At 38.0% G+C, this 13,740-nt stretch overlaps 1 protein-coding gene across 4 annotated transcripts in view; it reads right to left on the minus strand.

Moving 5' to 3' along the window:
• gpam (glycerol-3-phosphate acyltransferase, mitochondrial) overlaps nucleotides 1-13,740 on the minus strand; it is a 30,501-nt gene that overhangs the window by 12,265 nt on the left and 4,496 nt on the right. The window contains exons 1-14 of one of the 4 annotated variants that reach the window (XM_084134962.1): nucleotides 11,269-11,363; nucleotides 10,904-10,943; nucleotides 7,480-7,611; nucleotides 6,894-7,013; nucleotides 6,737-6,810; nucleotides 4,850-4,963; nucleotides 4,593-4,739; nucleotides 4,185-4,284; nucleotides 3,771-3,907; nucleotides 3,564-3,663; nucleotides 2,267-2,479; nucleotides 774-887; nucleotides 592-677; nucleotides 359-474 (exon numbers count right to left, since the gene is read on the minus strand). In XM_084134962.1, coding sequence (XP_083991088.1) covers nucleotides 359-474; nucleotides 592-677; nucleotides 774-887; nucleotides 2,267-2,479; nucleotides 3,564-3,663; nucleotides 3,771-3,907; nucleotides 4,185-4,284; nucleotides 4,593-4,739; nucleotides 4,850-4,963; nucleotides 6,737-6,810; nucleotides 6,894-7,013; nucleotides 7,480-7,578 — 1,420 coding nt within the window. In that variant the 5' untranslated portion in view covers nucleotides 7,579-7,611; nucleotides 10,904-10,943; nucleotides 11,269-11,363. Of the gene's footprint in view, nucleotides 1-358; nucleotides 475-591; nucleotides 678-773; nucleotides 888-2,266; nucleotides 2,480-3,563; nucleotides 3,664-3,770; nucleotides 3,908-4,184; nucleotides 4,285-4,592; nucleotides 4,740-4,849; nucleotides 4,964-6,736; nucleotides 6,811-6,893; nucleotides 7,014-7,479; nucleotides 7,612-10,903; nucleotides 10,944-11,268; nucleotides 11,364-12,542; nucleotides 12,679-13,740 lie in introns of those variants that run through there. The other 3 variants (XM_084134959.1, XM_084134961.1, XM_084134960.1) reach the window with 3 other exon arrangements.

Consider the following 13,740-nt stretch of genomic DNA (forward strand, 5'->3'; position numbering starts at 1 on the left):
AATCCAGAGAAACTTCTAATTTTGCAGTGGTCTATTAATTTTTTTCCAGAGCTATATATAGTGTTGGTATTCTTTGCCAATTACATTAGAAAAAGATTTTTGTAGCTTCTTGTTCTGAACAATGAGCCCATGTTTTCAGATTTTGAATGTCAGTGATTCTGTAGACCATGATATAGAAGCAGGTTTTCCAGGCAATTGATAGATGAGCAGTACTGCTATTTTTCATTATAAATCTGCTGACATAAACATAAATCCCACATAAACATCAATTTTGCCCAATCCGCCACCCTCAGTGCTTGAAAAATTCCCCCCTGCCCAAGAAACTGTTTATGCATCATGGTCTTTAGATTGCCCTTACTGAAGAGAACGTGCTTGGCCAGGTTATTGATGACCTGCCTCCTCCAGGGTTCATCTGACATGTCTCTAGAATTCAGATGATCCTCATCTTCTCCATTAAAAACAGCCTGATCAGGTCTGCACAGAAAAATATAATTGAACACAATCCCATTAGCCACACACATCTTTCTACATACCAATAATAAACAGCAGTCCACATGATTATGTTGGTGGCTAGCAGTGTAAAGGCCGTACTGTGCAGCGATGATGGTGGGGAGAAGGATCTGCTCCAGCGTGAGAGAGGCCTGGAGATGCCGACTGCGCTGCGTGTCCAGGTACTCCTAAAGCGGCAGAGAAGCAAGATCCAGACATTAGGGGAGAGATCTGCAATGTATTCGGCCAAACAGAGAAATAAGAAGCAGATGAGCTGCTCTAACCTTCAGTGAGAAGGGCTGAGTGAAATCCACACGCACACAGCCGTAGTTCTTCCGGAGCATTCTGAACACTCCGCAGGCCACACCCCACAGACTCTCATTCTTCTTAGGTTTGCCCTGAAGTGAGGGTAGTTCAAAAAAAGAGTTAAGTACAAAAAATATTTTAGTGTAGTATTATGTAGACTAGGGTTGCACAATATATTGAGATTATAACAGTTTTGGAATATTTAAAGCTGCAGTCCGTAGTTTTTCCTCTTTGTCGCCATCTCTGTTCGAAATCTGCAATTGCAGTTATTCGTGGAATTATCAACTTTACGTGGGTTGTGCCTCGGCACGGCACAGCGCAGATGAATGCAATGTTTTGAGGAGAATGTGCGTCTGTCAGTCACCGCGCCGGTGTGGATACTGTCATTCGGAATCACAGATTCTACTTTTTGGAAGCATGACCAACAAGAATTTTCACCGGAAAATGTAAAATGTAACTGAAGAAGTAACATCCACTTTTGTTCTGACCAACTAAGGGAAAAAAAAGCATTGCAGTAAATCGCGCTGATTAAATCGAACGATCCCTTATCATATCACGTCAAACCACGCAAATTACACTTTGTTATTAAATTGTTAATGTTAACAACATCAGCATTGCGTGACTACATTTAATGCTCTTCCGATAGTCATCCTTGTTTTCGCATGGGCCCGGTTGCAGTCTCTTTTTTTCTGTAGCCACTCTGAAGTCCGAAGTCTTTTGCATTTTACTACGGGTGAATCTCCAGTTGTCACTGGTGATTGTCGTTTGAACCTTTCTGGATCCGCCATCGAATTGATAAGTTTAATTATATCAAGTGCTGTGAGAAAAGGCTATAAACCTCCACCTCCAACATCCTCACACACAATATAGCTTTACTAGCCGAGACTCCTTCTTTATGTGTACAGATGTGACATAATGATGCAAAGACATGCTTGAATTTCCCGCAGAAATCCACCAGTACCTCTAGAATTAAAAACATTATTCCAAGCTTACTATTTTGTATCAAGCTAAGGCAAGCAGATAGTTTTGAACACTGGCTGGTTATGTACTTGCTCAATTTATTTTGGATCATTTTTAACCCAAAAAAATTACGGACTGCAGCTTCAACTTTGAACACTAAATTAAAAATAATCCTAAAAATAGGAAATTATAAAAAAAAAATTATATATTTTTACATATGCTCCCCCCCCTTTGTATTTTACAAATTTTAATAACAACAACCATTTGTTAGATGGATAGACTAACAGATTTTTTAAATAAAAAGACAACATTCACTGAAAATCTTAGCCTCTGCCATAATTCAAATACGACACAAGTTACTTTTTAAATTACATTTACATATAGTCTTAAATGTACAGTAGTTGGTACATTCTATACATTCTATAAAACAAAGAGAGGAAGGTGTTGATGGTACAAAAAAAACACAATATTTGTTAACTTAAAAGGTGAATTTAACTACAGTGATCCCTACCAGCTGCTCGCTGTTGTAGTTTCCCTCAATAATGCGGTCATATGAGATACCAACAGGCACAATCAGAACATCAGGGATGCTGCTGACACAGAGTGTGTCAACCACGATGGAGAGCATGCCGGCACGTGCTGGAGACGGCTTCCCGCTGCGAGAGCGCGTGCCCTCTAAATACACCTCCAGAAACTGCTGCTGCCGCAACAATTCCTCAGTGTACTGAAAATGAGTGGGAAACAGAAGAATGATCCACACAACAATAAATGTTGATGCATTAAATATCTCCAAAGACTATTACACTCTCTAAGATTCATGACCCTTTCTTTCCAAATTCCCTGTAATTAAAGCAGTCCATTGTGGTAACGTGGTGCACAACAGGAGACAGCATGAATAATGCATGAGTAATCCATCAGCATCCTGTGACAGTCACCTCGAAATCACAAGCCTCTCCACAGTCACTGCAATGACAATCCCTGTGTCATTTTAACTTAAGCACTGGAGCAGACCTTTTTACAGCTGCTCCGGTTTCCCATCGCTCACAAGATAAAATCCTACAGCTTTTTACAAATAAGAACCACACGCAGACAACTGCTTTTTTTAAAAGACAAACCGAGACACTAAGGAATTTTCTCTTAGAAAGTACCAGAGATTAATATTCAGTAAATAAGTACTGGGTTATATATGATATATACAGTATAGGCTTTTTCCCTAGGCTTTTTATTTTTTTTAGGGTTAGTAACAATTTAAATTGTCTCTTATGCGAACCATGGCTGCATTAATTTGATTAAAAAATACAAAAACGGTACTATTGTAAAATATTATACCATTTGCTTATTTTAATAATGGCAATTTTTATTAATGGCAAAGCTTAATTTTCAGCATCATTACTTCAGTCTTCAGTGTCACATGATGCTTCAGAAATCAGTCTAATTTGCTGATTTGGTGCTGATATGAGCCAATGTCATATTTTTGTGGAAACCGTGATACATTTAAGTTTTTCAGGATTCTTTGATGAATAGAAAAGTTAAAGAGTTAAACAGAGTTTATTTAAAATAATAAATAAAAAAAATATCTTACTGAATCTAAACATACTGTATGTGCATTTCTCTAAATCTCTGAGAGACAATCTCTCAAGGTTTTTTCCCCTTCACTACCTAAAATCTTCGGTGATTTCCATTGCCAGCAATGGCTTTTCCCTGTGGGCGTTAAGACATTTAGGGACAATTTTCTATGAATCTGCTTTGAAACAACGGTCTTAACACCAACATGCGAATAAGATGATTTGACGTTTCTGAGAACTTACTGCATGTAACAGTGATCTGTATAACACATCCTTCTTTCCGTCTAAAGTTTCATCCAGTTTGCGACGAATAAAGAATCCTCCAAGTTTGCGTATTAGAGTGCTGAGGGAGTACAATCCATACACACGTCATATTCACATTTCAGTTTAACTGTCTATTGTTGAAAAACTTTTATGAAAAAGAAAAAGAAGATCATTATGACTTAGTACCTTAAAATGGGGATGCTGAGGTTGTTGCCAGCAGCGATGTGAGGGGCTTTGATGTTGTGACAGAACAGAATGAAGGTGATGAGCAGGTAGTCGATGTGGGACTTGTGAACGGGGAGGAAGACCAGGGGAGCGTTGTACTAGAAGACACAGAGTAAAATGTTGGTTATACTTCAAGACAACTATTATAAATCTCCATTTGTAATTGTCCAGCCATTATAATATATTAAATATACATAAAAAGGAGGTGGATAGACTTGCTTTTTGCTACTGAACTGTATATCTTGATGTAATATGCAAATTTGTCAACTGATGGTTTTATCTGTGGCTGTTTTGGGAGTTGATACTGTATGTGTGGTAGTGCAGATAAGAAGAAATGCCTATGCTGAGCGGGAAAAGTTTGTGCTGATGTCTGACCTCAGATGATGCTTTCTTCACCATCTCCAGCTGACCTTTATGAATCTGAATGCTCCAGAAGAATCCATTAAACAGTTTCAACAACACCCATCCTGTTAATCTAAAAGAGACAGAGGAAAGAGAGAAGATCTGGATGATTTCTGAAGGATACTGGAAAATATATTAAAACAGAAAACAGTTATATTAATAATATTTCACAATGTGACTGTTTTTCCTACATTTTTTATCAAATAAAGTGTAGCCTTGGATAAGACATAAGAGACTTCTTTCAAAAACATTTAATATTTTGAATGGTATTTGATTACATTATATTAAATTCCATTATAACATTAATAAAATTGTTATTTAAAAAAACAGTACATTTGCATTTAGCATCATCACTCATTAAACATTATGTGAAAGCTGCACCTGATGAAGGCAGGTGAGATGTTGGCAACCATTTCCTGCAGGAATCCTCTGGCCTTCCGTTTAACTTTACTGACAGCTTTGGGATCCACTTCAGACTCTGCATCGACATCACCCTCGGACGCTACCTCCACGATAGCACATTCCAGCCTATAGCAATTACACTTACAGTGAATCTGGATGATAAGATGCATTTCGGCTGCTTAGAAACAGCCCTTTTCATTGCATTTGCTCCTCGCTTTTTAATAAACACTTGGTACCTGCTGTTGTTAAGCACGTTCTCCACCACGTTGCGAGCAAACATGTCCTTCCGGACGTCTCTCTCCAAGACAAACAGCACATAACTCAGCCTCCGTGCAAGCCAACCTCTGTGCCTGCATTATACAAATACAAAATAGTAGTCTATGGATAAGAGTATTAAGGCCTTGAAGAATCTAATAGACTTCATCATTGACATGGTCAATAAAAGAATAGTTCACACAAAAATTGTCGTTCCTTCTGTAGAACATGAAAATAGATCCTTTAAAGAATCATACAGTCCTTTTTTAGCAGTTCTTTTTGAATTTTTTTTTGTGTAATATTTGAGCTGTTTGGGAGAACCATTCATTTAATTTCAATAACTGCTGATAGACAACATTAAATTATTCCTGCAGTATTACGGACTGTCCATTTCCTCCCCTGATTGGCAGTACCAGCTCAGACCACGTTTGGTCCCTGTCATGTGATCTAGGTACAAAATATCGCCTGACAAACAGTGTTAATAATTTATTTCCTGACTTTCCACTCCTCAGAGACCTACAACCTCCCATTTGACGCTTGAATGTAAACACAGGGCGGGTTTGTTTGCTGGAAAACTACATCTGACCAACTATGGTATTAATGACGCATCATAAACTAAACTATGTTAATGAATTATACTAAACAGATAGGTGTATAACTAAGCAATGTGCAGTGTGTATTCCAATGATCAAGGAGGGAAGTGGTCATGTATTCAGTAGAGATGCACCGATCGACCGGTCAGGGACCGGAATTGGACGATTTTCTGCATGATCGACCCGGACCGGTGACCAGCCGGTCAGTCTCACGGTCTTTCCGATTCAGACGGCGAAGTGACGCACACCCGCCTTTTCACTCACTTGTCTCATTCACTCCGGTTTGACTAATTCCTGCAGGTTTCGCGCAGTCAGTTTTGCAACCTAATTAGTTGAGAAAGATAACGCAAGTTGTGTAACGGTATTGGATCCGTGCATAAATTCTTAAAGTGACAGCAGCCTAATATTCCTGCTTCTCTCTGTCATGTTAATAAAAGAACAAAAGACAAAATCACTCTCTGCTCTTGACTGAATAACTTGTATAACTAATTGTAAGCATTAATCTGTATTTAATTTGTACAATGAAGACTATCCAGAGTTATTTTACATTTGATTACTTTAATTTCTGTAGTATTTCTTACCTGAATATACCATCACCACCTGAAAAACTTAAAAGCCGTGTTTATTTCATATCTCTCTTTATTCTATTGCATTTATTTGTGCTGTTGTTTGAATGTATTTGTTCTTATTTTACTACTGTCTTTTTACTTGTTATCAATGGAGAAGAGACTGTAGATGGTTCGCACTCTGAAAAACTAGACAAAGTCTTTAACAAAAAGAATCAATTATTTTAATAGAGCAAGAGCAGACGTTTCAGCCATCCAGCTATTCTCAATGCTCATCATTGAGCATTGAGAATAGCTGGATGGCTGAAACGTCTGCTCTTGCTCTATTAAAATAATTGATTCTTTTTGTTAAAGACTTTGTCTAGTTTTTCAGAGTGCGAACCATCTACAGTCTCTTCTCCATTTTATTGGTTTTCACGCACCTGGACTTACAACTAGCCTTCATCTGAGCGCAACAATATTTCCTTGTCACTTGTTATCAATGAAAATAAAATTTAGCATTGGCAAAAAGTCGTTTTTTGTTTGTAAATGCTGTCAATTATAGTTCTTTGAAAGAAAATCGGAATTGGCAAAAATCGGTATCGGCAGGTCACACTTACAACAAAAAATCGTACATAGGAATCGGCCAAGAAAATTGCAATCGCACTCATGCACTCATCTCTAACATTCAGAGCCATCAGGCCTATGGCAAACAGTGGTTGATGTTTACCTTGTGTGCGTTTCATTAATGTAAATCACATTACGGAGCCCTAGAGAAGGAATGCTGGGATTGAACAGCCTCTCCTGCAACACATAAATGTAGTAAGTCAACATGCAGAATGTAAATGTGCATTCGGTCAATATGCCAAAAGCTTCAACAAGCTAACCTGACTCTGGGGTGTGCACGAGTGACAGCATCTTCCAACAAATGGTCTCTTTCTGTTCAGCAGACCCTCCTTCCACGTGGTGGACACAGAATGAAGGAAAGACGGGCTGGAGCTTCTGTCCTACATGAGAAATACAGTGTTAATGTTACATAAGATCAGTGGTACAACTAGAAGTTACTCTTAGTAAATGGTAATGCTTTACAATAAGGTTTAATTTGTTTACATTAGTTAATGCATTAGGTGCATTAGCATTATGAACTGACCAGGATTATTTTACAGCATTTATTCTCTCTATAATAGATTAACGTTCATTTATAAATATACCATTGTTCATTGTTGATTCATGTTAGTTCATAATACATTAACTAATGCTAATTTATACAACATAAAACCATTTATTCATAAAAGCAGATATAAACAAAGCTAGATTAATAAACGCTGCAAGAATATATACATAAAAGAAATAACACTACAGCTATATTCCCTTCCACCTTTTTCTATTTGGATTTCGCAACCCTTAAACTTTTGAATGGAAACATGGCTAGTAATTCTTGCCTTAGTATGCGCTAGTTTTCTCCATGCTTACCTGGTCCTCACAGGGATGCTTCAGACAGCCACTTCCTGCGTCGGGATTATTGGCCAGTAGAATGTTATCTGGACCCCCCAGAACCATGCGGACATCCATCCCGTCTCTTCAAGCCAAACATCAACAACAAAACTGTAGGAGGGAAAGAAAAACAGAGAATGAGAGGCAGTCCATTGCCGCCCTCTGTGCTGTAGGTCAAAGCACAGACGAGCTCTGATTACAGCTTTTCACAATAGATTCCAGCAGCCGGCAAAATATTCCACAGAAAGACAGAATGCGAGACCATTGTGCCATCTATTCTGCACGGAACCTCCAGCTAAGCTGCAGTTGAATAACAGGAATGTCGAATGATCCTTTCCACCCAATCACAGCGAACAAATAAGGCTCACCAAACCTGCTGAGGTGGTTTCAGGTGAGCTGATCATTTTGACAAAGATTTGAGGAAGAACAGCAAGACAAGCAAAGTTTGATTGCTGACAAATTCATCATGGCTCAGCCTTCATGCTTCACCGCCCAGGGGTAAAGAAAACCGACAGTGTTGACAACAGCTCAAAGCACATGAGACACCTCAGCTGAAATAACCTCATGGTTGCCAAACAGAGAGCACACGTGCGATGAGGACACAGCCACTCTTATTACCTCTGCATCTCTATCATAACGTCCTGGGTGACCCGCTGCTATATACATCTGTTCTTATCGGTTGATTTGTTAACCAGTGGATAAGAGAGTCCACTTTCCAGTGGCATGTTAAAGGGCTACGGCCTCCCGCCTGTGGAAAAACAGGTAATAAAAAATTGGGCTGTTGAAGCATACAATATAGCAGCTGTCCAGGTCAGAGGTAAACTGGAACGGTGCTTATTTATGGAAGACGAGCTGTGGAAAAAAAAAGCTTGTGCCAACTTGCGGGTGCAGAATGTACCCTTTAAAAAACCACATGAGATATCTGCACATGTTCAGTGCATCAAGAAACATCTCACTCCTAACAAATGGACTAAAAACTATTTGAACCTCTCATATGGTAATCTTTGTAATTAACATTTGGTACTGGCATGTGGAGGAAGTGCATCAATCGTCAAAAAATGGCATGATCTTCAAAGGTGCTGAGTTTCACTTCCTCCACACAGTTTACAGTTGTCTCTATTATTATGGGCTCTTCTTATTTCCCCTGTGACTGCACTTCTTCAAAAACACCCATCAGCAGCTCACAAGGGCATTACAGAAGCCACAGCGGGACCGTTTAGTCCATTGGTCGAACACACAGAGGCGCTGGCATGTTTTTCTTGATTGTCTTGTGCGTCATGCGTAAAGAATGGGATTAAGGATTTGTTTTGTTTTGATTATTGTTGTAATGCAATGGCTACAATAGCAATGCTATGCATGCTCATTATGAATATATGCAGATCTCAATGAGGTATTGGATAAAATTTCCAACAAAATTTTCACATTTCATTACACGTCATAAAACTTGCAGTTGCAATGCACCTATGCGTATTTGCCATATGGTTTCTAGATGTTTTTAGCTTGTTTCTAGATGTTTTTTTTTTTTAGCTGCATGTTTGCTTGGCCCAAATCAAAAGAGCCCATCCCAATAGCAAAAATTCTGACAGATATCAGTATGTCAATTATTTTAATGTTATAGCTGATAATCTATAAATGGTTAATATTAAATTAAAAATAAAACACTAAAAATTAATAAATTGTTTTAAGTGAAACGAGGGAATTTAGGCATCACAACATTGTAATGTCTACTAAATGAAAAATTGATTTTCATTTTGAGATTTGCTAAAGATACCGTTTAACAGCTTTAGTAAATTACTAGTGTTTTTGAAGATTCATTTTAAGTGAGAATTAGATGACGGCAAAGTAATCTGAATGTAAAAATGGTGCAAATTTACATGCCATGCACAATTAAATATCCAATATAGACTGTTACCAATAAACTTAACATCAATCAGTAACCAATATGAAATGTATATATTGTGCATCTCATCTCATAACTGTCCCTTAAAGATATCCCCCTCTAAAACATGTGAATGAACCACAAAATTGGTTCCGAACTGCTTAAAACTAAGTAAGTGTTAAAAAGGCAAATCATAGTATACATTAATCACATTTGCCCAGTTCTTCACTGACTGTAATGTAATTAACATCACTCAATCACATGCTCTCATTAGGGTAGAAGTGGGTCATCAGATGAGTGGGTCTTTGAATGAATGACTGGAGCAAACCAAGCTGGTAAGAAGAAAGGGGGGAAAGATGGGATAATCTCTCTTTCACAATGAATAACAACCCCAAGCAAGACGCAGAGCACATGCTGAACGGGCCTGGGGAGAAAAGAGAGAGAGAGAGAGAGACAGAGAGAGAGAGAGAGAGAGAGAGCGAGAGAGAGGTGCACAGCGAGCCACACCGCAGCTGCTAAACGAGAGTTCATTGAACCCTGGAAGCCCTGCCTGCATTGTCTGATGTGAACCACACACCAATAGGCGACCAGAACACTGATGAGAAAGGAGAAGAGAAGACCGCGTTTTTCTAAGAGAATCTGGCAAGATGTCAAAGCTTGCAGAAAGGAGACCTGTTCAGAGACACAAAGTGAAAAATAGCCCTCGATTGGCTGCGAAACTTAAAAAAGTTGCTGAATGGGCCCTGTCTGGAAAAATCCTGTATGATCTACTAAATTTTTAAAGCAGTCCTTACTGGCTTCACAACATCTAAGGTCGTCTACTAATACTATGTGGCAAATTTGAGCAATGCAGCTTGTTTTCCATATGGATTAGAGCATTTTCTTATAGTTTGGTGCCGGAGTAAAAAATGGGCACCTAACTGTCAACATACACAGACTCTCCATGTCAATGGTGCTGTAAGCCAGAGTAGCTGCCACTAGCTTTCAAACATAATCGAATCTAGTAATGAGTAAATCCACCAGCAATGCGGGCCAGTGGGTTAATCTGTCTCGCAATCTGTTCGTCTGAACGAGGCAATGATAATCAAACATTGTATTGAAATCATTTGAATCATAACAACATCCCCCGTGAAAACCTATATAATTCAGAAGTTTACCAAGTATTAATCTGTCAATCTGTAGTCAAAAAGACTAGAATTTAATAACAAGCAGGAAGGATCAGCTATTACAGAATAACGAATACCTTCCTTATTGTTCCGTAAGTCAACAGAGAGAAGTCTGGTGTTTTTACCAGAGGATTATGACTTTTAAACAGTCATGACTGATTTAACATTATGAGGTAAAAAAATAATAATAAAAAAAAATTAAGCATTTGCATGGATTGTTCACAATAAGACCCATATCATGCATTTATAAAACAAATGGGTGAATTTATTTCATGCCGTCTTGAAGTTAAACAAAATAATATATCAATTTAAAGGATTAGTTCACTTAAAAATTTAAATTCTGTCATCATTTACTCACCCACAAGTTGTTTCAAACCTGTATGGATTTCTTTCTTCTGCTGAACACAAAAGCAGATAATGAAGAATGTCGGTAACTAGACAGTTGATGTATCCCATTGACTTCCATAGTAGCAAAAAATATATATACTATGGAAGTCAATGGGGTCCATCAACTGTCTGGTTGAGTAAATGATGACAGAATTTGTGAACTATTCCTTTAAGGAAGAAAATTATCTCCAATAGTTTAACCCTCAAGTCAAAACAATAAAATAAAATCAAAATAAATAAAATATAACATCATTTTTAAAAATAGGCTAAGCTTCATAATAATACAACTTAAATAAATGTAATTTATTTAAATTAGTAAACAATAAACATACTTACATAATATGGCACTAAATTGTTATTTAGCTTTTTTAGTTATACGTGTCCTGAATCCTTTCATGGGAGGGACTTTACACAGCACATTTCAAATGAATGCTCCATGGAGGAAATAAACTGTATTTATAGTCTTGTACCAGCCCATAAAAAAGTAATCAATTAAAAGACTGGGAAGACCAAATGTCAATATAACGGTCCAGTGTCAATATGCAAGACCTTGGAGTCTGGTGACATAAAAGGGACAATGTCATGATGTTGTGAAATCTCATACTAATACTAATAATAATATGAATATACTATTAGCAATTATAATTATTAATAATTATAATAATTATTATTATATTATTATAATAATAATTTTTAGATATTACTATTACTACTAATAATAATATTAATATACTATTAGCAATCTAAATTGTGATTTTTACCTGACCCACTAACTACAGATCATTTTGTTCAGGTTTCATTAGTCTAAGCACTTTAATTTAAGCTTTGCTACCATTTTGATTTTATTTATTTTTTAATTAATTTTTCAGTTGTATGCATTTTATCGACATATAAATGCATATAATTTTAAACATAAAATGGCAAACCCTATTCAAAATAAATAAACAAAACAGCTCAATATATTATTTAGTTTGACCTCCTGAGGTTGACCAATAACAACTTCTGAAGGTTAAGCGACTTTCGATTATCATGTTTAAAAAAATAATTCATTTGTAAGAGTTTCAGGGCCTGTTTTAAACCCTATTCGCACCTTTAAAAGGAATGCGCGCGCCTCCGATCCTGCGGTCAAGGCTCGCGCCACTGTAGCTGCATGCTAGCCTGACCATCTTTGACAGAGTCTTTGTCAACTCAACCACATTGAGCTCGAGCAAATTGCCAACAATAATCTGATCGCTTGAGCGCGTGCTGCACCGTCAGGGCGTTTCGTCCTGAAAGCAGTGCACTCTGCATATCCAAACACTGCATCGGTTAACAGTGTGCTTTAATTAAAGCAGTTGTTGGGGCTTTTTATGTGAAATTTATTCAAGATACGCAATGCTTTCTGTTACGTATGCGACCAACACCAAATCATCATATATTTTCATCTGGATTTAAAGTTATGTGGTTTTGCCGGTGTTCGCTGCATCGGTTTAACGTTACTCAGTGAGCAACCCCTTTCCCTTATGCTAGCTTGCTAACTAACGTTACCCCTGCGCCCACCCTCATTCATTGAGCATTAAACTGAGCGAAATCCAAAGACAAAGCGTGGTATGTAAAGAGGAAAGTTGTACCTCAAGAATATGCCTTTGATGCGCCATCACTGTTGAAATTGCCCTCTTAAGCGTACCGTGAACCTGCTGTCGTCCTTGAAACTGCCCACTACCAACCGGCAGGCAGCACTACACTGAGATCATGACAGCTGAGTTTATTCCGCCTGCCCTACACTGTCATGGCAGTGGTGTCATTCTTCATAGAGCCGCTAAGGGTCGCAGTTAGATAGAATGTTTGAAAAGTTAAGACACAGCTAACGAGGTTGTGATACTATTTTTTTTTTTTAAATCACCATGAAATCAAAATCGATATGGATATGTTTTTATGGAATATTGCGGTGTTTATTATAAATTATTTATCTGTGCACATCATTATTTTTTTTAAAGGTGACCTATTTTGCAAAATACACTTGTACATGGTGTTTGAACCACTGAAAATGACTGTTAAATGGCAATTTTTAATAAGCAGGAAAAATGTCAAATACCCATTTAAATGCTTAGGATGTTTGTGTTGCAAGAATGTACAGGGAGACTTTAGATTTATAAACGGTGTCTCGTTAGGCAATGTTTTCTCAGTCAAATCATAAAATTTCCTATTGATTCAATGGCCCTGTCCCAAATGGTACCCTAAGCACTCGTGGTCTTCCTACGAGTCCACACTTTCGTGACGCCATGCCGCTTTGACTGTCGGGAAGTAGTCTGCTGCGGAGCCCGCATCAGTGCCCTTCTGAGGCCTAAAATGACAAATGGGACACCCTACGGTCTCACGGATATGAAGTGTGCGATTTGGGACAGGGCCAATAGAACGCATGAGCTCACTAGGGAATACCAATATGGCGGCTTGTGGCTTCACTGTTTATGATGTCATGAGCTATCCAGTCATTATGTAGATCAGTGTTTTGAACGAATGTGTGTCAGCAGTGTGTGTACACCAGGGGCGTAGAATTTAGTAGGGACGCTAGGGACGTGTCCCTACCAATATCCAGTGACACTGATATATCCTTAGCAATAATTTCGATCAAAACTTAAAATATATTTATATTGATGTCCCCGTCCCCACCAATTTCAAAATCAAACCTACGCCACTGGTGTACACAACCACTCTATAATGGTAAAAATCCACCCACACCTCTTTTTTAATCCCCATAAATCATAAGCAAGCAGTGTCTCAGAACAAGCCGTTTGCCTTGATTCTACCATATGTGACGTCACAAAATGC

Source organism: Abramis brama (genome assembly GCF_963993115.1).
Source record: "Abramis brama genome assembly, chromosome: 14".
Lineage (NCBI taxonomy): Eukaryota > Metazoa > Chordata > Actinopteri > Cypriniformes > Leuciscidae > Abramis > Abramis brama.